This window comes from Ambystoma mexicanum, chromosome 6q (assembly GCF_040938575.1).
Source record: "Ambystoma mexicanum isolate Mex_15411 chromosome 6q, UKY_AmexF1_1, whole genome shotgun sequence".
Lineage (NCBI taxonomy): Eukaryota > Metazoa > Chordata > Amphibia > Caudata > Ambystomatidae > Ambystoma > Ambystoma mexicanum.
In genome coordinates, this window is record NC_090937.1 from 847358374 (window position 1) to 847386066 (window position 27693).

The 27693-nt window shown below is 42.8% G+C and overlaps 1 protein-coding gene across 1 annotated transcript in view; it reads left to right on the forward strand.

Moving 5' to 3' along the window:
• Positions 1–27693, forward strand: part of TMA16 (translation machinery associated 16 homolog) — a 207827-nt gene that overhangs the window by 142837 nt on the left and 37297 nt on the right. The window contains exon 6 of the mRNA XM_069631374.1: positions 4078–4120. Coding sequence (XP_069487475.1) covers positions 4078–4120 — 43 coding nt within the window. The remainder of the gene's footprint in view (positions 1–4077; positions 4121–27693) is intronic.

Sequence of the window (27693 nt, forward strand, 5' to 3'; positions counted from 1 at the left end):
GGAATTACCTACCCTTGTTCCAAATACCTCCAAAAACTGATTCCTAATATAAAAACCACATTTTAGAATACCCTGCACTTCGACCATGAACCTCAACACATGGGTCATGGCCATGATGAGACAATTAAAAACATAGGGCCACAACACTGCACACAACAACACAAGACAATGGCCCACACTCTTACAGGGTGGTATCCAATAGTGTCCCCTTCTCAATACCTTTTTAACATATACTTGTTACTCAAGTTTGAAGCATTCCATCTATGAATCAACCTTGTACAGTTCCCATATTTTCACATTATCACTTGATATTTAGTATTGTTTTTGAGTGCTGCATTCACCCAAAAAAATAAATAATGTTCCTTTCATGAGCAATGCTAGCTTGATCAGAGCCAGCATGCCATAAATAATTGTAAAATCCCAAAACACTTAAGTCCTACCTGTAAAAAGAAAATCATTATAAACGCCATAAATGCTTTTATGAAATAATCCTCGTTTCTCAAAGCCACTATACTGTGTCACATTATTTGTCCAAACTGTCAATCTGTTCACTTCAATATGCATTTTACCCCAATCGTAATAGGCACTCCTCACCATATGAAAGCTTGTAATTGTCATCATTATAACACTGAGCTTCGGGATATAGCTCCTGTCTTTGCGCTGTCTGCATATAATATGCGGTTCATTTCACAACAATGGGGCCATAGCATTATCAACCCAAAATAAATAAACTCACGTGCGCATTAGTTTGCAAACACGTTTAATTCAAACTGTTCCTGCGGTTTCTGCTACTGCCACCAGCACATCCATTTGTATGGAACATTTCCGTTACTCCTGACAGATGTGTTTATGCGCGTGGACCCACAATAAACACTGGCAGTCTTGTTCCAATAAAAACTCCCTTTGCTGCACGGGAGAAACAACATCTTCTTTATCTGGCAATCCAATCAGGATACTTCCTGATCACTTTGGCCCGTATTCTCAGGTGCATTGCTCTATAGGTCAGGTCACACCCAGCACAGAGGAAGTCATTGCGCTTCGTGCTACGTAAGCACTTCTACAGAGTGTTCTTATATCCACCAAAACCTAATAAACATTCCACAACATCATCATTCGTTCGTGATTGCAGAATAGGCAGGATCATGGCAGCCTCCCAAACCAACTGTTATTCTCAATGAGTGCAGCCAAATTCCAAAAGGGAAGTGTAAAGACTGGAGGGGGGTCTGCACTTCCGCTCTCTATATGGTAGATGGGAGGCACAGAGACCCCTGCCACGATTCTCTATTACTGTAGCAATGGACGAGCAATCAAGGCCTAGCTTCTCGGGAGGTGATGCGAGCTGGTTCTAAAGTAGAGTGTAGTCCCCAAGCACCCACAAAGGAATGTCCACACACTGTATCGGGCATGCGGGGTACGATACTGGAACCACTGGGACCCTGCTTTGCAGCAGGCGGACCACTACTCTTACTCCCACCCACAACAGACTTATCCCCACTAGGTTTTTGGGTCTTCGGAGAGGAAGGTTTTGGTTTACCCGATTGTGACTGCTTTTGGGACTCCTCAGCTTTCTGAGAGGCCCCCTTTTCTCTGTCCTTGTCCTTCCCACTGGAGTCCTTAGGAGACACCCGGCGGGAGACCCACTTGTCAGCCTGCTTAAAGGGGTCCAAAATGTTCTGGTCAGCAACATACTGACGCAGCTCTGGCGAACAGGCTTCCGAAAAATGCTCAAAAAACAAGAGACGAGACAATTCAACAAACGTTTTCACTTTGTAACCATCAATCCACCCCATCATGTTCATGTGCGCCGCACTCACCCAGTCAACCTAAGACACATTCTCTTGTTTCTTAAAATCCTTGAACCGTTTAAGACTTGTACGGGACGACTTCCTCCCTTGGGCTGGTGGGACCAACTAGCCTCAAGACAAGCTTCCAGTTGGCGCATCCCCCAAATTGCTGTGCCTCACCAGAACAGCAGAAGCCCAATGCCAGGAGTCCTGTGAATATTGACGAGAGCATCGTCGTGCGAAGTCCGAATCTGTCCAAACATTTGTGGGCATCCAGAGGACCCAACAGAAGCAGGAAATCTTGATCCAGAGTCCGCTCTCCTGAGTCCAGGACAGAAGGAGCAAGCTTCTTCCAACCAGAGTTTTGTTCCTGATTTGATGCTGAGAAAAAGGCGCCAAAACACCAAAGTGCTGCTTAAACAAAGGAAATCCATTCCTGAGGAGTCCCTCTCCCGAGTACTGCCACAGGAGCCCGCCAGACGTCCTCCATTTCGTCACCACGACCAAGCTGTAGCGAGGAGGACTCCAGCTGGAACATTTTGCTTCGAATCACAGGTACTGTGTGGCTTGGGGTTTTCACCATTTAGCCATAAGTGTGCTTCCTATCTTGCAAAGTACTTTTTTGGAGTTGATCTCAACTCACCTGCACTGACCTAACAGCTTGTGCTCTCTGCAAAGTAGCTCACTTGAGTTACTGTGATTTCTTCGGAACTTACTAACTTTGTCAAGACTTTATCTAAGAAGAAGTGAATCAGAACTATTGAATTTGTCCATTGACTTTGGCTATCCTAGCTCCCTAAAGGCACTCCTCTGAACCTACTGACTTTGGCAGTACGTGTTCCCTCATAGGTTATAATTGTTGACACTAATAGTGCTGGGATGAAAGTTTACCTGCCTCCCTTTAGGAAATTCTAATTGTTTACAAACTGTTAAAAATATGCTCTAAATCTTATTCTAACCTTTCCTTCATTAAACAACTCAATAATTGAATTGGTAACTGAAATTAAGTGCAATACTGACCTTCACTGAAGTCACTCAGTGTGCTGGAATATGTGTTAGCATATGAAAAGTATTTACCAACTTTTATTGTCTTTTTAAAAAACTGAATCCAACTTTGATTGAAAGTTACTAGTAGATAACGCTTTTTAAAGAATGCTTCTTTAAAACGTGTGTATATTCTAAATAAATATTTATATATAACTTTTAAATGTGTAAGCGTTACTTGGCTAATTGTACTTACTGATTTCAATTGCACAGATCTACAGCTCACATTACCCCTCTTAAGATAAACCTGGCTGCTCAATCACACTACCAACTTGTGTAGTACATGCCTATATTAAAAGGTGGGTTGCCTAATACCAAGAAGATTAGTCTTGTGTAGTCCTCACCAGTTGGACTGCACTAATTCTTACCTAACACTCACCATGAACTGAAATAAAACATAGCATAACTTGACCGGGAACTAACTCTTAATAAACATTTAGACATCAATGTGCCAGGCCTTTTGCGTTTTACTCTACTAGTTTCACCACGCACACCCAAGTTATGTTCCCCAAAATCTTCACTTTTATTTATAGTCTATTCTTGAATATCTTGGCACAGGACTGGCAGTCAGAGAATGAACATTTTGCGGCACAACGTATAGGGATGGCCATCAATCTTCCATGATTACTGCAGCACACACTCTGCCTCCTCGTGCATTCAACATTACAATGCATACTTAAAGTTCTCCAAATCTGCTATGGAAACACTATCAAATTGCCACAGTACGTAGGGACATATGCTCCTCCTACATATTGTACAACTAACTATTGCCCACCAAATAGGATAAATTGGACTCAAATTTACCCATGCAATCACAAAGAAATCTCGCCCATTGCCCACCCCAATCTGTATTTGTTGCCTACATTTGTAGACTACATCTACTGTTGTAAAATCTTCTTGTCTGTCCCTTGCTCGTTTTCTCTCTACACCTGGCAGGGGCACAGTACGCCACTCCATAGACAAGCCTAGATGCTGTGAAACAATTACGGTGGTGATTTGGTGCGGTATAAAAGCATGTTAACAAAACATGTTAACAAAACATCTATGCTCCTGGACAGTCTCTCTGATGTTAACTATGCCTAAATACCAAACCCATGATCATGTAAGCCTTATTACTCGGCCCAGGCCTACGACAAGGCTGGCCTTCCCTATCTACACACCTGTGCCAATTCTGAAAATACCTTCTGGCAATGTCCTTTTTTTAAAGTAGTCAAACGAGTTACATTTAACTGTTTTCTCTTATTTCTAGATATCCCTGATATTGTGAATGCTAAGAATTATAACGTTTTCAGGTGAGTTCCAATGTTGTGCATGTTTGCTTGGTTTAGTATGGGAGTTACGGAGCAATATAATGTTCATGCTCTTAGTTCACCATTTATTCCTTATACTAGTATTTAAAGTCTTTGATGCTTGTATTTAGGCTGAATTACTATGAAGGTCTCTTCCCAAATGCTGTATTGTATGCTTTTTTAATATTCCTCATCACATCCATGGCCACTTTTAAATCCCTCTACAATTTTCATTTTGGCTTCTAGGTGTGTTTTAATTCCACTTGAAACAGGCTAATAACGTAATTCTGCAGTAAATAAAGGGTCTGTGGATTATAGCAAATAGTTCCTTATTCCTCCATCCCACAGCATCCTTGCAGAAACATTAGAAAAAAGGATAGTCTTTGTTGTTTTCTATAGAGATAATCTAGCCATCACATTTCATGTTTCCTTCATACATAAATTGTCTGTCGGCACAATTCATGAACTGTGGTCGGTAAGACCATGCACATGATATGATAGGTAATTTATAACACGCTTAATACACAGAGGTTTCTTAGCACGGACCCGGGTAGCAAACCTTTGTTGCTCCGTGTCCTCTTGCTTCCAAGGCGAGCGCGTTGCCGCTGAGCTATCCTCCCGAGACATTGTATTACTGACATTAAGTTACTGTAACATTAATTCCACAAACTGATCAAAAGCACACCTCGCACAATGAAAGAAATGAAAAGCATCTCATTTTTCCAGCAGGCTGTGGATCTGTCTTTCTATGGGCTGTATATGACTTCACTACTAACGTTTGTTCAGTGGCATTGAATGTCCTTATAATTTGGAGAGGTGTGTATTTTCTGGGCTGTTTTGAATGCAAACAAAAAAGTTGTTCAAGGCGCTGTTTGTTAGCAGAGAGTTTCATCTTTGGGATTCTGGCTACTTACATTTTTGGGCCCCTCTGACTAGGTTCCCTGCCTGATCTAGAAACCACCAGATTCAGTGAATCAGGGGAATTGGTTCCACTAGAAGCCAGTGTATATTTGGCATTGGGGTGGTATGGAGAGGATCGATCCCATGGTCAATGTCCACTGGTTTCCAGCACAGGGTACTAGACTGTCTTCACCACAGTCCTGCAGGGTTTGAGCTAGCGGTGTACTGGTAACTATTCGACCGAATAGTTGGACAAGCATTCTGCCGGAGCTGAATAGTTGCCATTTTAATAAAGTTAAGTGGACAAGAAAAACACTTTGTAAATTAAATACACACTTAAAAATATGTATGTCCAGCTTTTATTGCATTTATTTTCTTAGTTTTCTACATGAGGATATTAGTTTATACCTTTCATGGTTTACACTGTTAGGTCAGTTGTTCTAATGTCCACCCAAAGGACTTTATAATACTGTTTATAATACTGTCCTTGGTCAATACCGAAACTCCAACTCTTAGTATAGGTCTGTACCACTCAAGGGAATGGTAGTGTATCAGAGCAGCCAGGCTTATCATAGGAGGGTGAGATGGCTGCAAGGAAGTACAAAGAACCTGTAGCTTGCATAGGCCCAAAGCAATGCGTACACTCGTAGAGTTATATGTTAGACCCAATGAAGCCCGCAAGGGTGAAACGCGTTGTCATTTGCTTTGCATTTTCTGCTGCCCTCCTGTCCATGGATATATGAAAAATAAAGGACTGTTTTGCAGCAGATTTTCCCATCTGGGATTTGCCTTGGTGTCATCTTTCATTGCGTGAGTGCTGCTATTATTTTTGGACCGTCAGTCAGCCCGCCGTGCTTATCAATATATTTACACACAAGTAAAGAGAATTCTTTAGAAAGGTTAAGTACTATCATAATAAGCAAACACAATATGACACAATTACAATGCTTCTTGTAAGTAAACTACAGTATAAAAGACTTCTTGAATGGAAGTATGCAATTCTAGGTAAGTAAAACCACTGTTATAGTAGAATTTGGGGGTTACTCAGTTTCAGGAATAACATGGCGGTACAAGACCAACACAAGCAGGTACACCTTTTACAGAGCCTACAATTACTTTTTAGAATAGTGAAAACATTTCAGAGATAAGTAATAACTCTAATACTTTTTAGAATGAACTTATGTAATTCAAAGGTAAGTAATAATTTTGTATTAAAACGGTGTATCCTATTCTGTTTCAGGAATAATAGTTACACTACCTTATGTAGCAATTGATTACAATACTTTGTTACTTTCCAGAATATTGACACAATTCCAAGGTAAGTAATAACTTTAGATATACTTTTTAGAATGGCAACTCAAAGATAAGCAACAATTGAATAACTCTTTGTTACAGATCCTTTTGATAGAAACAATACCAACACAAGGTATGTTACTTAATAATCTTTTCACAGAGCCTATGCTTCAAGAGTCCTTCCCTATCTAGATCTTAGTCTCTTTTAGGGTCAGTAGGGGATTGAGAGGGGCACAAAAGCATGCACATGTTGTAGAAAATGTTAGAGGTTTAGCAATACTGCATGCGCTCCTATCCTCCCAATTATTCTTAGTTGTGCTTGTCTAGAAAACCCAGTTAGGCTTATATCATCATAGGACTTGAAAAGTTTCAATAAACCAATGTCCATTTGTCACAGATCATCATTCTGTAATTTGAAAATGTTATGTACACACCCAAATGTGTCCCATAAAGGGAATTTTTGGAAAAACAAATTGTTACAAACATGACAATATACATCAAATATACACACATCCATATGATCGTGGCGTTGTCCATGTCAAGAAATTAGATTCAGAATGCAAAAAGGGAAGAGGGAAACCAAAATGGGGAAGCGGAAGTGGGAAAGGCGAAGGAAAAGGAGAAATAAATGAGAATTCATTATTGTGATGTGCATTAAGAGTAATTCTGAAAAAGAAAATGTTGTGGCCTATTTGCACCAGTTTGGTAAAGGTCTGAAAATCTGGGCACCTTTGAAAATCCAAATTGGTAACTATGCTACAAAGTGCTCATGTGTTAAAAAATCAAGTCATGGGTGAAATTCAAACTCTTTGTTCCAAGTACATTTACCTAAAAACTAACATACATGTTGAAAGCATTGCTGGTGAACAAGCCATTTTCCTATTCCCACATCATGTGTTCACAAGCATTGTCGCCAATCGTCCGAATAATGTTTGAGAAGCTATCCGTTAGCTCACTGATCAGAGAATTGTTGTCCATAATTACCATCAGATAGATAATTGGTAGCTTCTTGCTTAATGTTATGAAATCCGCGTTAACCGCCCATCAGGTGCACTACAACATTTATATCTGAAAGAAGAACGTGGGAATTACTCCATTAAACTAAGCACAAACAGCCCAGTTAAGTGACCAAATTGTTTTGAATCAGGCATACCTACCTCTTGCAGCTAAACAGTAGCATTGTCTGAACTCCTGGTTTTATTGGTAACAAGTAATAACGCTCGAAAAAATAAAATTTTCAAAGGTGTCAAAATATCGTTTTCCGTTAATAAAGAGGGTAAAAAATAATGACATTTTGGAAAAAATATCAAAATAAATGTATGAATGTAGAAGGACAAGGTTTTAGGTGAAAAAAAGGAACAATTACACTTCAGATGATGAGGGAGAAAGAGGGTTCCTGGCAGGAGAGGACATAGGGCGGTGAAGGGGTCTCCTATGTAAAAGGAATTTGTGAGAAAAAAGTAGGAAGAAGGTACAATGGGTTAGAGAAAAGACATCAGACGCCAATAAAAACGGGAATTGAATTACTAAAATGTCCACTAGATGGCATTCTCAGACTATAAATACAGACTGCATGCAGATATTATGAGGGGTGGAAAAGGGAACTCGTTATTTTTGAAATAGGTATTTATGTCTCGTTATAAATGCATTTCACTGTTATCTCGGCATTAAAATCACATGTAACCAGTTTTATTCTAGTAGGACCAGACAAACAAACAAGATGCCGACCAGGGAGATTTCCTTTTATTGAAAGTGATTTGCCATACAGCAACAATGCTAATAATCAGGTGAGGACAGGACAACAAGGGGGCTAAAACTTTTATTTTCACTTAATCTTCTTAACATAAATGGATGTGCAGAATAGGTATCGATTCAACCCCTTTGATTTCCAAACATTACTTCTTAGATGACTGAATAATTTAGGATGCACACACTGGTAGAAGACCAGGAACAATTTGTAGAACAAGACCGGTTTTTGAAATTAGGAGTCAATGGAAGTTTTGGGAGGTATGCCTGATTCAAAACAATTCAGTCACTTAACTGGACTGTTTGGGCTTAGTTTAATGGAGTAATTTGCACATTCTTCTTTCAGATATAATGTTGAAGTGTACCTGAGGGGCGATTAATGCTTATGTCCTATAATATTAAGCAAAATGCTACAATTCATCTGTCTGATATGGACAACGATTCTTTTATCAGTGAGCTAACTGGTAGCTTCTCAAAATAAATTTCACTTGGACTCTTGGTGACAATGCTTGTGAACACAGTGTGGGAATAGGAACATGACTTGTTCACCAGCAATGGCTTTCAACATGTATGTAGTTTTTAGGTAAACCGCACTTGAAACGAGTCTGCATTTCACCCATGACTTAATTTTTTAACACATGAGCACTTTGTAGCACATTTACCAATTCGGATTTTGAAAGGTGCTGAGATTTTTGCACCGTTGCCAAACTCGTGCAAATGGGCCACCACATTTTCGATTTCCAGAATGACTCTTACTGGGTTAGGGAAGGTGTTGGACCGGTGTGGCACTTTTATAACCATATAGCAGAGACCACTGTGTTTTACTTAATCCATGGACATCGCAATAAGTAATTATCTAATTTCTTTCTTCCGTTCCCATTTCCCGTTTGGTTTCCATCTTCCCTTGTTTCTTGGAAATTGATATTCACTTTTAACATTCTGAATCTAATTTCTTGACATGGACAACAACACAATCATGAATGAGTGTATATTTGACGTATATTGTCATGTTTGTAACAGTTTCTTTTCCACATATTCCCTTTTTGGGTCACATTTGGGTGTGTGATGTATTATGGACATGAATTATATTTTTTTCATACAAATTATGGTCCATAAAAATTGTATGTTGGACGATCAAAATATCCCTGAAGAAGACCCTTTAAAAGGTTGAAACACGTGTCGGCTATGTGCTTTGAACTCACATTACATTTTGAAATAACAGAATGATGATCTCTGACGAATGGACATTGGTTTATTGAGACTTTTCTAGTCTTAAGGTAATATAAGCCTAACTGGGTTTTCTAGACAAGCACAACTAAGAATAATTTGGAAGATAGGAATGTATGGAGTATTGCTAAAACCTCCTTAACAGTTTCTTTTTTCTGTCCTTGGGCTTAGGCCACTTGCATACAACCATGCATGCACCCTCCAACTAGAAGATTATCAATGATACACTGAGATCACACGGCTTAAACAAGGTAGCCAGCTCAGCTTGATAACAGTCCCCTCTACAAGCTGTAGAAAAAGACAAGCGTTCCTGTGGAAATATTCTGGAGCAGTTAAGTAACAGTTTATGTGGGTACAAGTATTCAGGTACTTCATAGAAGCTGCTTGCATGCATTCCAGCTTTAGGCTTGGGCAAACGTGTATGAGCCAACTCCCAAAAACACAGATTACCCCCATAGCCACACAGGAGCAACAGAATGACTTTAGGCAAGTATTACTTCAATTCCCACAGTACCTTAGGAGCAATGAAGAAGATAAAGCTGGATGCCTTTACACAGTAGCAGCTGCAGACCCGGTCTCCTGTTCATTGGTCATGGTGATGAATGGAGGGACCATGGATGGGATTTCACAGCAGCAGTTGAGAGAAGGGGCTCTCAGGAAAGGATTCTTCTTCCTACAACACAGATCTGTGGATTTGGCGCCTTTTCAGAGACACCAGTGAATGTTTTTCATCCGGTCGATTTGCCTCGCTTGCTCGGCCCTGCTCTCTGTTGAGGGGACTTTGAAAAGTGGAATCTTGCTTCTGACCGTCCACCAAGGTTTCAGGAAGATTCGTTCTTCGGAAGACGATGCACAGCAGCATGGTTGCAGGTTCCAGAGAGTTAGGGAGAATTTTAATTTCTGTGATAATTTTCTCCCACCTTAGAGACCCCCAGCTCTTTTGCTGGACTCAGGACCTTCTAATTTTAACTCCTGAGTGAGTTGGACCTTTTTCTCACTCTCTCATGTGTTTTTCCCTGATTAGGATTTAGTTTTCACTGTTTTTTGAGTCTGACAAACTCCATAGGCATATGCTTTTTGGATAGTGACATACAGCACCCTCAGTTTAAATACCTTTTCTTGGGTGAACTACTGTTCCCAAGAATAGTAAGGTGAAATTGATCTTGCCTTTTTATTTTGTAGGTCCAGCACACACCATCTCATGTGGAGGGCTGGGGGTTATCTAATAGCCCCTTGTCCTACATTCTCAGGTAGCATTTTTTGTTACTCACTGCTTTAAATGGCTGGTTGCTTTGGTGTTCATTTTTACTATCAGTGTGCTTTTTTACCTAAGGTTGAACCTTCAGCTGCAGTACAGCACCCAGGATTGTCCAGTTTGTCAAAATGGCTCCTGTCTTCTTTTTTCACCATTTTCTGTTTGTGAGGTCTTTCTTGGCTTTTACTCTGTGCCGTGAGATACGTTTGAGCCCTTTGTGTGTTTTGCTTTTGGCAGGCTTCATCCGGCCCCTGGCTCCAGTGTGTCTGGAAGGACAGGATGTGAGGGAGGATCTCAAAACTCCCCTGTCCTTTGTCTCTAGGTGTGCCTCATCGAAACCAGTCCTGATTGGCCAGCTGGCTGTCCGGGAAGGACAGCCACCCTGCTGTGTGATTGACAGACCAGGGCTGTGAATGATTGAGAACGAGTTTAAAAGGCAGGTTCTTGCGACTACAGGCAGAGTCGATCACTAAAAGCCTGCTGCATCCTCCTGGACCTTGAATTGCCGGTGAAGCCCTGCTGCTGTTCTGACCTCCTTTTTCGTATCGATGGAGAAGCTCCGGACAGAACAACTTCTCCCCTTGGGCCGGTGGGACAAACTATCACATGACAAACTCCACTTTGGCGCAATCCCCGACTTGCTGTGCCTTTCCAGTCTTGGATAAGCCCAATGCCAGGGGTTGAGTGTCCATAACCGAGTGCAACGTCGTCCGTGGAACAAATCCGACCAAAAGCTCCAGGAGCCTCCTAAGGACAATCCAGAAGCAGGAAATCCTGATCCAGACTCCACTCACCAGAGTCCAGGACCGAGGAGCAAGGAAAGTCCAAACAGAGATATTTGTTCTGCATCAGTTCTGTTTGTGAGGTGTTCAAACCGCAAAGTGCTGCTGAATCAAAGAGAACCCGTACCTGCCCAAAGTTATTCCTGAGTACTGCCGGAGGACCCCTTCATACATCCTTCCTCTTGTCCCCACAACTGAGGCTCAGGAACCAGGTTCTGCTTGGCTGTAGCAAGACGGAATCCAGCTGGACAACTTCTGTTCAAACCAGAGGTACCTTTTGGGCTTGGGGGTACTTACCTTCTTGCCTTAAGTCGTGCTTTCTCACTTGGAAATTGCACTTGCTTAACTTTTCAAGTTGACCTCAACTCCCCTTGCACAGGCCTAACAGCTTGTGTTCCTTCAGTGGTTTTCTTGAACTAACTAACTTTGTGAAGACTGTATCCAAGATGTGCATCAGAACTATATACTTTGTCCAATTGACTTTGGCTGTCCTGACTCCCTAAAGGCACCCTTCTGAATCCATTGACTTTGGCATTGCTTGTCCCTCATAGGTTGTAAATTGTTCAACACTTTTACTACTGAGAAAGGCTTGCCTAGATTTCATTGGAGGATTCAAACTGGCTTTACTTTATAAGAAAGTATGTTTTAACCTTTCTATTTTCCTTAACCCTTCCTTCCTGAAACACAGAGTCTAAAATGTATATTGGTGTTTGATATAAATGCAATATTACCGTTGTTATTGAAGTCACTTCAGGGTGTTGGAGAAAAATGTATTAGCATAACCAAAGTGTATTCACCAACTTTATTGAAGTTTGCTTGACTGTTACAAACAATTGCCTTTTTAAAGATTGCTTAACTAAAACTAATGTGTATATAGATATTTATAACTGAGATCTTGAGAGTGTAAGTGTTACTTGTCACTTGTATTGACTGATTTCATCTGTACAGCTCTACAGCTCACATTTCCCCTCTTGAGATTGGCCTAGCTGCTCTGTCACAATACCAACTTGTGTAGTACAGACCTATACCAAAAGGTGGGTTCCCTAATATCAAGCAGATAAGTCTTGTGTAGTCACACACAGTGTGACTGCACCAATTCTTTCCTAACACAGGGTATTGGTAGTTTGCAGCCCAGGATGGTCGCACGTTGGATTGCTCAAATTGCAGGTTGTCTTCGGACTGATTAGACCCACCAGTCCATTGGAGGAAACCATCTTCTTCGGAACTTCCCTGTCGATTCGGAAGCGGGGTCAGGACAGCAGGAGTAACTTCAGCGTGCTTCACCAGCTTCACTGGTTACTGGAAGGGGCTGAAGGAATTTCTAGTCGTCTTCATCTTCGGGTTTTCTGTTCCAGTAGCCGACTTGTCTTAACTTCCTGAAAACCGAAACGGAGAAAAGGATGACTAAACCGGAAAAGACATGGACAACCCATGAATGACAGGGAAGCTCCCACGGCACTTGAACGGGTGACACTGGATAGACGGGAACTCAGACGACACGCACAGAGATCGACTCGACTACTCCACCCGCCCCTTAGTTACCACCAGGTACCACAGTGGTGTGGAATTCCCGAGATATTGGCAATTAGCACACTGCCTTACTTGTTGACATTGGCAGGTACACTGGCCACAGGAGTATGAAGGGAGTACAGGTGGGGCTATGAGAGAGCCTGATAGAAGTGGGGACCAGAGGAGTAAGGTACCTTGAATGTCAGAGGGACCCAGATCAGGACAGGCACATCGGGGGAGACTACACAAGTCAACACAGGATTGAGATGCCAACTAACCAACTCCACTAACAATTTCACCTCTACATACACCTCTCAAATTCCTAACCAACACAACCAAAACCTACAGCACAACAAACCACCCAAACTTCACTACATTGCAACAACAAAACAAAAAAGACACATAGACTCGCACAACAGTACACGACGATTACCAGCCGCAAACGCCCCAGGCCCACCCAACGGACCCACCGGGCTGAGGCCGCCAACAGCACATCACTGCTCTCTTGCACTTTTCCTGCTTCCTCCCACTAACTCAACCTCCCCTCCTTTTTCAGAGCCGCCCGAGCGTCAGGTGACCACTCTGGTGGTGATAGTGTGTGGTACAAATGTCCTTTAACATTAACATTCCAGGTCCAGGCCATTTATCCAGGAACCCAGCCACTCAGCACTCATGCTACATTAAAACTTTGGGGGGTGGCTGTCCATGCGGGCATGCCCGCAGACAAAAGGGTACAGAATTTCAGAGTCCTCCTTCATTTCCATGTTCACAGACACTCTGAAGCCTTGGCAGACTTCCTGAGGGATTCCAGTCAAAGAACAAAGTCAAACCAGGACCTCACCCACCCACCCAACACGGCAGAAGAAAGGCCAAGAAAGGATAAACACAAGAAATGTCAAAAAAAGAAAGAAGCCACCATTTTGGGTCAATGGTGACCCTTCTGTGCATTACCGGGCCCGTTCAAATGTTGGCAGTCCTTGCCTTTTGCTCTTTGAGCTTTCCGCATTTTTCAGTGCTTTTTCAGTAGAAAATCTCAGTTTGTGTTCAATCGAGCCTGTGTGCTCCATCGCTTATCCATCCGATCAATGGGGATCTGTTTTTTCGGCTTAATTCTTTGCCCCTCAAGGGCTTAAATCGTTGAATGTTCTTCTTCTTGGAAGTTTCCAGAAGTCCATCAAGCCTGCACCGTGCTGGATCATGTCGGAGGAGAAGGACGAGGGTTCCCTCTTCAAGCTCTGCACCAGCTGCAGTTAGCGGAATGTTTTCACGCAGGACAAGCATTCCCAGTGCCTGTATTGTCTACACCCGACGCACAAGGAGGAAGATTGTGAAATTTGCTGTGGTTTCTCCAAGCGCACGATGAAGGACGACGCCTGTCTGGCAACGTGGCTCAAGGTCCAAGTCTCTACCCCGGGTGGTCCGCAGGGGCAGGCCTCATCCGGATCCAGCCATCCTGAGCGTGCTTCTAAGTCCTTTGAGGGCGCTCCATCCGTCGGGGCCCAAGACAAGGCCAACCACCACGAGTCTGCTTACGTCGGGGTCGCCGCGCAAGCAGGCCCTGCGACTGCCAGGGCGGTTCATCGTCTCCATCTACCTCGATCTGCAGCCACCGCTCCAGCTCTACTTTGAGGAGAAAGTCAGCTACCCCGGGGAAGCTGCGGGCGATGTCGGATAAGGACAGGCATGACAAGGCCGTCCCACAGGTCTATGTGATCCAGGCCAAGATGTCCTCTTAATCGAGATGCAGGTGGCCGCCCTCTCGGCTATGGGTATCCCGGTGATGCCCAGAGTGGCACTCCCTCCTCTGGAGAAGAGGATGCCGGACCTCAGCCCAAAGCCAACCTCAGCCCTAAGCCGACCTCTCAGCACCCAAAAGAAAGTGGGGGGCGTGGAAGAGGTACAGGGCACGGGCATTTCATCGTCCGATGAGGAAGACGTAGCTTCCGTCCACACCATCCCGGAGGAGATGGGTGACGAGAACGTCGAGGAGTCACCCGCTGTCCCCCAAGTACCCCCCAGGGATCTGTCACAGGATATTCTCTCGACCCTCCACACTTTGGTGTTGGAGATTCAGAAGAGGATGCCGACGGCACTGGCGGGGACCTTGTTTTCACTGGGGCCACCTCCACCAAAGAAGAGGAAGAGGCATCTTCCGCTTCCGTTCCAGCCATCACTACCTTCCTCCCCTAGGGAGACTGGTACGGATAGAGCAACGACGGACACCGATGACAAAGTGGGATCCTGCCATTCCATGATTTCCCGTGCGTCGGAACTTTTTCAGCTCACCCCAGAGGAGAAGAAAAAGGAAGGCTTCCTGTACCAATGCCGGGAGGCGAAGAGAAAGACTATTCTGTCAGTACCGCTCTTGGACGACGTCTGGGTTGAGGGACTGGCATTTCTGAAGAACCCCTCCTCGGCCCTGGCGAAGAGGGACCGGTTAGAGAAGTATCGAGTGCCGAGTATGCACCTAAATGTCTGCGGTCGCAAAGTTCGGCGGACTCGGTGGTTTCGGCTGCAGCAAGGAAGAAATTGTCCAATTCATCGTCATCAACCTCTATTCCCCTGGACGTCGTGGGATGGAAAGTCATTAACTTGGCAGCTCAAAATATGACTAGGGGCTTAGGAATTACACAAGACAAAATTAATAAAGAGATGGCGCTAGCACCTTACAAAGTCATGGACAGGTTCACGGATAATTCTAACAGTTTCAACAAGTTACCGGGGTATAAATAGGATTGCTTAGAGAGTGTAATACAGACAAAAGGGTCAAGATGGGGTTGACTATGGGTTATGGGATGCAGGATACTCGCAGTCCACTTTTGAATCTGGGATTTTGGACAGTCAACAGGGTCTGGTCACCACATGGCGGGCACGCCTTTACAGCAAACAGCTGGGCAGTTCTGGTCTCCGGATGGCGAGAACACCATACTCCCATCGACTCATAATCCCCAGAGTCAAACGAGCCAAAGCAGGTGGCGGCAGCTTTCCTTTCATTTCTTCCAGACAATGAAACTCCCTCCCACTCACCCTCATAAACAAACCCTCTCATTTTCATTTTGCAATCCGCAAAGCCCTCAAATCTTCATTGTTCAACTAACCTCTGCCTTCACCCCCCCTGTGCCTCATGCCTGCGTACTCATGTTCCCTGTAACCTTTTGAATTGTTTAAGCCTCATGTGCTTTGTCATGCACCAATGTAACTATTTCTTGTGCCACTGTAACCAATTCACCACAGTTGTTATATCTTAATACTCTCTGTATGTACCATTGCAACTAAGGAGCCTACTTATCTCTGTAACAGCGCCACAATGTCTATGGGCTGTTGTGCGCTATAAAAATGAAAAAAAAAAGAAATAGGAAGCATGTAACAAAATGTGTACACTTATTGGTTGTATTGTAAAGGCACAGGATACCAATATCATGGAAAGACAGCAGGTGCTCCAAAACATCAAATTGGTTGGGAGATTTAAAGAGAGATGGGCGCTGGTGAAAATGGAGGTTTGGCTTATGGCATGGAACATACTTGCACAATCATTATTTTACCCCTTGGATGACAAACCACATTGACTTGCGGACCCAATATCAGAGTTTAGGTATACGGTACACACTGAGGCGGGGCATGGAACACGCAAAAATAGAGGGAAGAAGAGGATAGGCGGTACGCTGAAGGCATTAGCGGTCTGGTACAAGAAAATCGGATGGGAGGGGGGGAGGGTTTTACGGTTGAGGTGGATTGGGTGGAATTTTGCTGTTCCTTGATTGTTGGTGGAAGCTTTATTAATTGTAGAAATGTTTGTGACATTGGAACGATAAAAAAGATTTTAAAATAAAATGTTTTGAAAAAGAAGCTTACATACAGAGATTTGGTAAGGCTCCCACCCAGTATATGTGGAACATAGGGGAGCTCGAATAGTGAAATACTTCTCTGGAAGGGTGAAAGGTCACAAGGCGGACGCAATAGAGTGCATTATCAATATCATGAATGCATGTTCTCCTAAGTTGCATCTGCAGCTTGGCTGAATCCAAGGTATTCTATCCTAAAACGTTAGCAAAAATGCTGCCTCGTGGGTCTCATTTATGAGAATTCCAGTCACATTATTTCTGCCTCCTCACAGGTCCATAAAGTGGAGGTAGATAGGCCACATGGGTTGGGTCCCAAACATTAGGTGGCACTATAGTCCCAACATTTTGTGATAAATCCTCAGCCATTCCCAGACAACCTGTCAATTTATGGACTCATTCCATTGGTCACCCTACCTGTCCCACGAATTAGCAGGGGTGAATGCCTTATGCCTCTGCCTCTAAGGATACTTGATATCATGCAGCAGACATCTCAGTGATATCTTTAGAGTCTATCTAACTGGGCAAACCAATACCCAAAGGGGTAGTTTTGCTTCCTCACTACTCAGAAATTCCCCATCCTTTAGATGCTAAAATAACCTCTGGAATCAGGACACCGCTGCCACTGGGTACTCTTTGTTTGTGTATTATTTGTAATGCGCATCATACCCTAGGGTAACAGGGCGCAGTGGTTACAGGAATATGCAAAGCTTAGTTGCACACAGTAATATACAGATTACATACAAATAGATAGTACATAGGTATATATACATTATACCCTGGGGTGACAGGTCTTGAAATGTACAGGTAAATGCAACACTTAATTGCATACAGGTATATATAGTTAGGTAATATGGTATTAACCAGGTGAAGGCCAATCACTTGCAGGATGGTAGTTATGAGTGCCAGATGTTAGATTTCAGCCATGTGATAGTGTTAGATCTGAATTTGTGGTAAGTTTGGTCTGTTCTTAGACTGGGAGGCAGCGTATTCCAGAGTTTGGCCGCTTTTACCAGGAAGCTATTACCTCCGATAGTGGATTGTTTATATTTTGGTATGGAAAGTCGATCTCTCTTGGCAGATCTTACAGGTCTTGTAGATGTTTGCTTATGAAATCTTTCTGCTAGGTAAATAGGTGCAGCATTGTTGAGGGTTTTGTGAGTTAGAGATAGGGTTTTTAGGAGGACTTTGTCGAGGGTTGGGAGCCAATTATTCTGGTGACTAGTTTCTGAAATGTGGTCTCTTCTGGATATGCCTAGGGCCGCTCTAAGAGCATTATTTTGGAGAGTTTGGATTCTTTTGATGGTGGTTTTGGATGATCCTAGATAAAGGGCATTACAGTAGTCGAGACGTGATAGGATGAGGGCTCTAGCTAGACTGATGCAGCTGCTGTCAGAGAAGAATGGCTTGCCAGTGTGTATCAATTTACACGTGTAGCCAGTAGTGGATGCTATCGAATTGACCTGTTTTGTGAATGACAGGTTTGAGTCAAGGTAAAAGCCAAGAGTTTTCACCTCGTGTTCCCCTTTTATGATGTTACCATCGATTATGAATGAGTATTTAGAGCCCAATTTTTTTTAAATTAGATGGGGTGCCCAGACTGATGAGTTGTGTTTTATCATCATTCAAGCATAGACCATGTGTGGCCATCCATGCCTGGATGATGATGATATACACTGTCCACCAAGGCCAAACCCTTATAATCCCGTGAAAGCGGGAGGAGGATCTGGGTATCATCTGCATAGTTACTGTAAGTGATACCGAGATGATCCAGATCATCGAAAAGGGGCTTGGTAAAAATATTGTACAGTGTAGGCGAGACGCATGAACCATGGGGCACACTGCAGGTAATAGGTGTAGGGTCTGCAGATGCTACCGGCAAGAAGACCCTCATTCATCTGCCGTTTAGGAATAATCTTATCCAAATAGTAGCTTCATCAGAGAAGTGTGCTGCAGTATTTAGATGGTTACAGAGGATATTGTGGTCAACTAGATCGAACGCAGCTGAGAGATCTAGGAGGAGGAGTAGTGCTGATTTACCACTGTCTTTAAGCTCGTCGATTTGGGTCTTTAGATCGATGAGGGCGGTTTCTGTGCCATGCTGGGGACGGAAGCCTGATTGTCTGGCTCCTAGCAAGTGATGTTGTTCCAGGTGTTTTTGAATTTGAAGGTACACTACATTATCCAAGATTTTTAGAAGGAAGGGCACAGTGGTGATGGGTCTACAATAAGTTGGTGTCGCTGGGTCAAGAGTCGTTTTTTTTAAAAAGTGGGAGTACCCATGATTGTTTGAGGTTAGTGGGAATGGTGCCAGTAGCGAAGGACGCATTGATTAGTTTGGTGATGAATGAGGATAAGTCACAGGCAGCATCCTTGATGAGCTGCGCCGGGCATAGGTCCCCCTGACAATTCGAGGGTTTAAGGGACTGAATGATGCATTCCACTTCAATAGTAGAGACTTTGGTAAAGGAGAAACGTGTAAAATCATCTATGATGGTCTTGTGGGTAATGTTAGAGGCAGGGGAATCATTTAAGGGCGTTCTTTTGCATGACATTTTTTTCTGTAAGGTGGCAATTCTGTTGGCTAAGGCGTTTTGGATGTTTTCGCACCATATTTTATCTTTTGTACAGGTGTCAGGTAGTGCTATTGGAGTCTCTATTTCTTTGAGAATGGTGAAGAGTTCCTTTGTGTTGGATGTGGCATTAGATATGCGTGTGTCAAAGGATTTTCGTTTTGCTAGGCACATTTCTTTTTTGTATAGGGAGGATAGTTTAGTAAGTTTAAGCTTGTTGGCTTCAGATGGGTGTTTAGTCCAGGTAGCCCCACAGTTTCTTTTTTGTAGTCTTAAGTTTTTTAAGAAAGGTGTAAACCATTTATTTAGATGAGTTTTCTGCTTGCTTGGTCTTAGTTTTGCTGGAGCGATCTGGCCCAAGGAGGTAGTCATAATTTTATTATATTCTTCGACCAAGCTCTCCGGTCCATGTTGTTAGGGAGTGAGTTAAGAGTAGGAAGTAGTATCGGGATGAGCATATCCGCGGTAATACTCTTTTTATTTCTGGTTAGGGTAGGTGGAGCCCTAGTGGCTAAGGTTGGTGGGGGTCTATTGGTGGAGAGCATGAAGGACAGAAGATGGTGGTCCGTCCAGGCTAGTGGCGAAACAGAGAGGATATTGGCCTGGCAGTTGTAATCTGCCACCCAGTCGAGTATTCTGCCTTTATTATGGGTAGCAGTGATACTTCTTTGGGTAAATTCAAGTTCGGATAAGGTGTTAGCTGTGGTTGTGGCAAGTTGGTCTGATTGGTCATTAAAGCCCATATTCATGTCTCCAAGTAGAAGTACTTGAGAGGAACTTTTGAGGTTGTTGGTAAGGATAGAGTTAATGTCATCCACGAAGGTTCCAGGTGGGCCTGGGGGACGATAAACCAAATGGATGTTCAGGGTTTGGGCGTTAGCTAACGGGACTTTGACTGAGAGTAATATCTGTGTGGCTAGTCTCATGGAGTGGCCACTTTTGTAGATAATAGTGATGCCTCCTCCTCTGGAGTTGGGTCTATCATGTCTCAGGATGGAAAAGCCTTCAAGGACTGTTAGCATGATCATAGGGCCTGCAGCGGGATGTAGCCACGTCTCGGTAATAGCGAGGAAGTCTAGGTTATCTTTCAGAATCAGGCCAGCTATTTCTGTAGCGTGTGCTACCAGAGATCTGGAGTTTAATAAAGCTCCTTTTAGGCTTGTAATAGTGAGTGTGGTTAGTGGGAGTGTTAGTTGAGGTTTAGGTTTATGGTGCTTAGTTAGGCTTTTTTTTAGGACTTGGGGCTGCAGAGAGGGGCTGGGGGCAGGCTAGGAGTCCTAGAATTTGGGAAGATGTTTAACAACCTGGTGAGTGGCTCAAATATTTTAGCTAGTCTCACTCTAAGGCATAGGTTTCTATTCTTAGTTGGGCAGGGCCTACAAGGGAGGTAGTTTATGGCAGCTGCCATGTCTGTAGGTGATGTGGTAGTTGGATTAAGTGAGGTCAAGGAGGACAATGACCTGCTAGCGGGAATGGTAGGTATCATAAAGTGGTGTGTACTGCCTAGGGCAAGGATTATCGTGTAGAAGCTCAAGTTGGCTACTGAGGGGGGCATACTGATGCTTAGTGCAGTAATGAGCTAGATGTTAGCATAGGGTTGAATACTGCAGTGGTATATTGGGCAGCGGTAGGGTAATGGGCAATGGTAATGCTTCGTGGTGCTAACTCAAGAGACTATAGGTTCAGTATCAGAGGTATTCCTAGACTCAAAGTTTGCTGTACTGGCTATAGCTTACATAGTAGGCTAGGATGTAAGGTACAGGGGGAGTATGCAGGTTCGAGCCAGAGGTTGACCTAGAAGCAGTTCAAGTCAATGGTACATCTAAATTCAAATTTCGCTAAAAAGCCTTAGAAAACAGTGTGCAGACATCAATAGTGTGCCTAAGAACAATGCAGGTCAAAGGTTTACCTAGATTCGATTTTTGATAAAAAGCAGTGCAGATCAATGGTTTATCTAGATTGGATTTTTACTAAGAAGCCTTGAAATACTGTATTTTGCTAAAAAAGCAGTGAAATCCTTAAAATACAGTATGCAGACAGCGGTAATGCTCCTTAGAGCAGTGCAGGTCAATGGTTTATATAGATTCGATTTTTACTAAGAAGCCTTGAAATCCTTAACATACAGTATGCAGACAGCAGTAGTGCCCCTGATGTCAATGCATGGGCAATGGATTACCTGGCTTCACAATTTGCTGTATATGCTATAGTGCAATACGGTCGGACGTAAACAGGTGACAACGGGTCAATGGTTAAATGCGTGCAAAATCTCAAGCAAAGCCAGATTGTAGGAGTACATTTCCAAGTAGATGCAGTTCAACGTTGTTGTACAAATGAGGCAAGCACGGCAGTAGCGGGTGAGGTCAGGTTACAAATGTGTAAACATGAGTAAAACATGCGCGATAACAACGCTAGTAAGTTTGATCCACGTTGATGGCAACACACGGGATGGCGCAATGGTTGCACAAAGCTAGATAAAAGTTTCCTTGCAGTAATCAGTATGGTACCTGTTGAGGGAGTCTGCTGAGGGCTCCAGAGCTGCAAGAAGTAGGCAGGCTTTATGGCCGACAGCTGGAAAGGCAAGGACAGGCTGGGACAGGGGAGTGAGCCTTTGTGCGGGCCTTAGTGCCAGGCTTATGGATTGGCCGGTTTTGAGGGCAAAAGAGCCAATCAGGCACGGCAGCAGCCTGTGGGTGCCTGTTTAGGGAGGTGGAACAGCTGATGGTGGCGAGCGGCCATCTTGGAATGGCGGTGGCGGCAAGGAAGCGAAATATAGGGCTCATTCAGAAGCAACGATGAAACACTGAATGGCAAGCGTTGTAAGTCGTAAAATGAAACGCTTGCTGAAGGTTGCGCACTACACATTAAAGTGGCGCTTTCAGATGGCTTACCTCTTCGTGTGGGGAGAAGCTGCTGCTTCTCATCCATGCAGCGTTGCCCTGCTCTGGCAGTGTTAGGGGGCTCCTGCTCCCTAGATGTCTGTAGTATCCCACTTACAGTGGCACTCATGATAGAATGTAGAGCAGTGCATGGAACCCAGAATTTCCTTGGGGTTCCAAGAGTGGTGGCTGGGGATTCAGGATGGGGGCTGCAATTAATGGCTCTGCAAACCCAGCTCTCCTGGTTACCAATCTTATCTATAACCTGTAACTCAATAAAAGTACATTTCCTTTTCCACTTATCTGGTGCAGAATGGTTCCTGCTTCCTCACTGCTTCTTGGGTTGAACACTAAACATTTGGTGAAATCTGGACCCCATGATGATGATGATGATGATGATATCTGATGATAGATATCTGGTTCTCTTGATGAGTGGATGAGCCGTGGTGAGATGTTGCTCCAAGTGAAGCTGTCCCATGAGCTAAAAGTGATGGCGGGTCTAGAGCCTTTGAGCTTGAGCTGTTGGTCCGCCAAAAATCGATTTGTGATTGAGGGCTAATATCCAAAGTGATTGTTGGTCTGTTGAAAATAAGGCAATCCATTTGTGATCAGGGTCACGAGCTGTTAAGGATTTCAATCAGGCGATATACCTGGGTCTCAGCCTAGTATTCAGCACACAAATGAAATACTTATTGTATTATGTCTAAAGGATATTCTGAGTAATATACCACTCATATGACACCCCTTCTCAAAATACCCCTAGGTCACAATGGACCAGGAATCAGGCTGGTTGGTAAAGGTAATATTTATTTATTTATTTATTTATTTATTTATTTATTTACAATTGAAATCACACATATACTTTGTAATAGGGAGCAGCAATCACCAATGTGGTGACAATAACAGATAGAAAGGTATGTAAGGCAGTTAAATTCACTTTTAGCAACACAGAATATAAATCAGAGAAAAGACACTTTTGGCTTGTTTGAAAAGATAGCACTTATGTTAGGATATCCCCCAGCAAAATTCCTTAACCCACAAATAAGCAATTCTAAACAGATATAAGGAAGCAGCAAATATTCAGGAATAAAAAACAGTGAACAGAATTTAAATACCACTTTCCGTCCCCAAACAAGAGAGAAAAACGGGTTTGCAATCTTACACTTTTAAAATGACATTTGAAAATGGGTGTGTAGAACAATGAATGTGTGCCAAACTCTTTAAATCAATACACATTTCTATGGGAGCAACATTGAAAGGATGCTAACAATTATAAGCTATAGGATGAGCAAAAGTAAACAGTTTGGATCTTAATGGAAGTTTGGAAATAAGTGAAATTGAAAATCACACGTGTAAAACTTTGCAGAAAAATTCCCGCCTAAAAATGACCAAACGGTATTTAAGAAAAACAGGTGAAATATACTGATTTGGAGTGCGGTTTATAGGTTGAGAGGTAGCTACAGGTCTTATGTATAAGTCAGAGTTGAAATGAAGGCTCTAGCTATTAAACTGAGGAAGATGGCAATGTTGAATGAGAGGCGTTTTTTGAAAATAAAGGCACGAAAAATAAAACTGAAATCAACTTTTACAAGGATAGTTTATTCTACACTAGGGCATTCAGGATAGGTTTACCAGATTGAAACACAGTAAGCTCTAGAGTTGATCCGTGGTACCACCCCCAGCACCTCCGTGTCCGCCCTGGCTGACTCAGTCCAATTACCCGAGGGAGGATTTAATGGTTTGGAATTTCACAAGGCAAAATTATTTAAATTAGTTTAACACTAGCACAAAGAAACACAGCAATCTTTCAAGAATGGTTCTGACAATGTTACAAGTTCTTAAGGTAAGGATAGGATGACTTGGAGATTGGGATGGAACAAAACAAGGTATGCTATGATTTTTTATGCTTCCTATTAATACTTACAGTCCACTTTAATTTAAGATTTTGGACCGTCAAGAGTTCTGGTCATCACACGGATCGGTCTAACCAAGGACAGCAGGGCACATCTGGCGGGATCGGGGTCAGCTGGGCGGTTCTGGTCACCTGGACTGGCACCTCGGACTGGCGACTGCACTGGTTACTGGAGACGGGAGAGCAGTGGGATGGTGAGTTTGCTGCAGGCAAGCCTTAGTAGTAGCAAGCCAGACTGGATCAAAAATGCTTACCTTGGATTTTTGGGATTGCTTCAGAATTTCGGCCTAGCTGAAAAAGAGGCCTTAGCTTGGTAAGTAAAATCAGGAATCTGGAACAAAGATTGAGGCTTCTGGAACATGGTGCCACACAGAAATCAGGATGAAGTCAGGAATCGGTGTTGTGTGCTGTGAGGTTCCCTTATTTATCATGCCAAATGACATCACTAAATTATATGACAGGGGCAAGCCTACTGTCAACACCCCTACTGCTACGATTGGGCAAAAGCATAATCTCTGCCTTGCTTTTCGCTGATTGGATGACCGAAAGGGATGTCATGTTTTATGGGATCATCTGAAAACCTCCCATAGCTATTGGGACCAAAATCTAACTTTCCCACAAATACATGTTTATGTAGTTATGACCTCTAATAAAATCAGATGCACATGTTGCATATCTTGTGGGTCACATTTCAATCCAAGTCCCAAATCTATGAGATCTGGTTTTGCCTTTGTGTTGCATTTTGGCAATTTTACCCATGAAAGATTTGGCCTAAAATGTCCCAATTTTGTACATAGATGTTAATGTTAAAGGATATTTGTACCGCGCACTATCACCACCGTAGTGGTCCTCTGCCGCTCTAAAGATGCGCAATTACCCCTGGGATATCTGTACATAATGTCATGTGCAAAAATTCAATACTTTCCCCACAAACGGTTATTCTTCACAACTTATGTTCCTTGCAGTACAGGGTTCAATCGCGTCTTCAAAGAAAGAGCATAAAATTAGAGTTAAAACTACCAACTTTCAGATTTCTCCTCATTCTTGTGGCAAAGTTACATGTCTTCAAAGTTCAATTACAAATAGGCTTTTTCACCACCAAATGTCACTTGTCAGTTTTTTTCTTTTCTTTCAACTGGCAGCAGCTGTCAAATTCCTTTGAACAGGATGGGGTTCCCTCTGTTAATTGAAGTTTCCTGCCCCCCCCCCCCCCACTTGAAGGGTGGGTGTCTTAACCTGCTATTGTGTTGGTCTGGGGCAAAGACGAATGTCTAATGAATTCTCTTTGTCCTGGGATTCAAAGCCCCCATGCTCGCAATTAGCATTTCCTGTTCCAGCAGTGGAGGTGTCATCCTTTCTCAGGGTCAGCACTGACAGAGCAAGTTTTTTTAATATAGTTTATTTAACTCAGACTGAATTTTCACCTTTTAAATCTTAACTTTAAACGTATAGAATTAAACATTTTATATATGTGTTTCTAACAGTAGCAAATCCTTTCACATTCTTAAATAATCAAGCCTTTACACAGTAAAATACTTTAGAAAATAGGTGATTTTGCCCTACATTAAAAAAAGCACATTTAACTATTTCTTTTAAAGTCAGTTTTCCTCTGCAGCAGATACCCATCTTAGTCAGCTCTACTCCTTCCCTTGAGTGCTGGAATGGTTTGCAGCATGGATACATGTATCATGCCTTTGTTTAGAGTCTTCCTCTGGACAGCTGACTCTTGCTACTTGTTGCAAAGGTTTAGGCGTTTCCTGTGGAAAAATGAAAATACAGTCCCTGAGTTGCCTTTACAAAGATACTGTTGCCAGGAGCTGTCATTCAAATGAGGCCCAGTTGCTCTGAGCCACGGGATGATCCTACGTATTTCAGCACTTTGAAGATTAAAAAATGGCATTTAAAAGAGGAATTTTGGGTTTTTCAGCACAGTAATGCTGCTTCTTTCCTTGGCTCCATGTTGAATGTGGCAGAGCCCACTGGCATGCTCCTGCAGTGAGGACTCTGTTTTCACCCCACCTGAACTGTGTGTGGCAAGTTGTGCAGCCTTTTTCTGGTTGTGACACAACACAGTTTTAAAGATTTTGGCGAGCACAGGAGTCAGTGCAGGCATTTTGGGCTGTTTCTTTCACCATTGCAGTAAAGTGATGTAGTGAGGCACATTTGAGTGGGTCAAAATATCCCACAGAGCCGAGCGCCTGTGGGCCAAGAGCCTTTGAGCAGGAGCTGTTGGTGTAAAAAGACCCTCTGAGTCTGCGCCATTGGAAACACTGAGAATAAGGTTTTTTTTACTCTTTATGTGTTTGGTAGAAAACATTTAGAACTTGATATCCTAAGCATACAGTTTTACTGGCACAGTAGAATAAGCTACTACTACTGAGTCAATATACATAGGATTGTAATTGTGACCCCAATTTCAAGGAGGCAAATACAACCGGTCCTCTCAGAAGGAACACGGACAATTTCAATTTTACTTAAAAATACAAGAGGACATATAGTAAAGAAGCAGAGGATCAAATACGCTCTTTTGAATGTGAAGGGAAAGTGCAATCTTCCCCCCGCATTGTAATTATTGAAGAGGCGATGGTGGACTCAAGTCGCAGCAATTTAAAAATCCAAGAACACCAAATGAATACCCAAATACAAGAACAATGTATATGCTTAAACAAGGGGAGAAGCACGGGAACAAATAAATCATCAGTGGAAGGGCGGGGCCCAAAGTGTTCCAAAATCTAGGAGTTACTAGTCACTTAACACAATAGAACAGATCCTAAAATCGCTGTCTACTTAAACAAATTGGTAGCAGCACGGATCGTAGAGGTTCCAAACAATTAAATATAGACACAACAGCGTTTCCAGATGATATCAGCAATATTAGTCTGTTGGAGGGGGCTAGTACGTATTTAGGTGACTTAATAAGAATGAATGTTGAGGACAGGCACAATCCCATGTTAATAGATCACAGGGACACAGAGGCCATCAGGCAGTTGTATCAATTCAAGAAGAGTCGGATTTATCCGATGGAACTGCATCACAACTAGTGGAGGCTATGTCCCACATGAAGCCAAACGTAAAAATTGATAAGAGCGGCTAAACAAACTTGCATCATGCGTTAAGAGAGGCAGATGAGCGTATTAAGTTAACAACCCCATCAATATCGGCACTCAATACTGTTCTCAATGCTCAGTAGAATTATATGAGAACATAAAAGACGAGGTCAAAGCTCATACATTGATATTGTCTGAATTAAATGTAAAAATAGATATATTGTCTAGTCTTATTGTAAATCAAAAGAAAAAAGACAGTAGAATCATGTGTAATAAGCAAGTGGCCACAGATGACATAGAATTGATAGGAATAAGAAATGCGGTATCTGGAATGAAACAGCAAGACATTGTTGTAACCATACTAGGAAATAGAAATAATGAGAATCTTCAGAAAGAAGATAAGAAATGACGGGATTCATGGGGGGAAGAAAATCTCAAAAAAAGCGAATAATCCAAGAATGGTAGGAAGAATCAATTGCGTTTGGACTCTAGGAAATATCTGGGAAATGTGATAGAAGATGATACAGTCACCAGTATATACCCCCAAATAGACTTGGAAGAACTGGAGAACAAAGGCCCTCAACAAGTGATTACTGAGATGCAGAAGAGTCCCACTA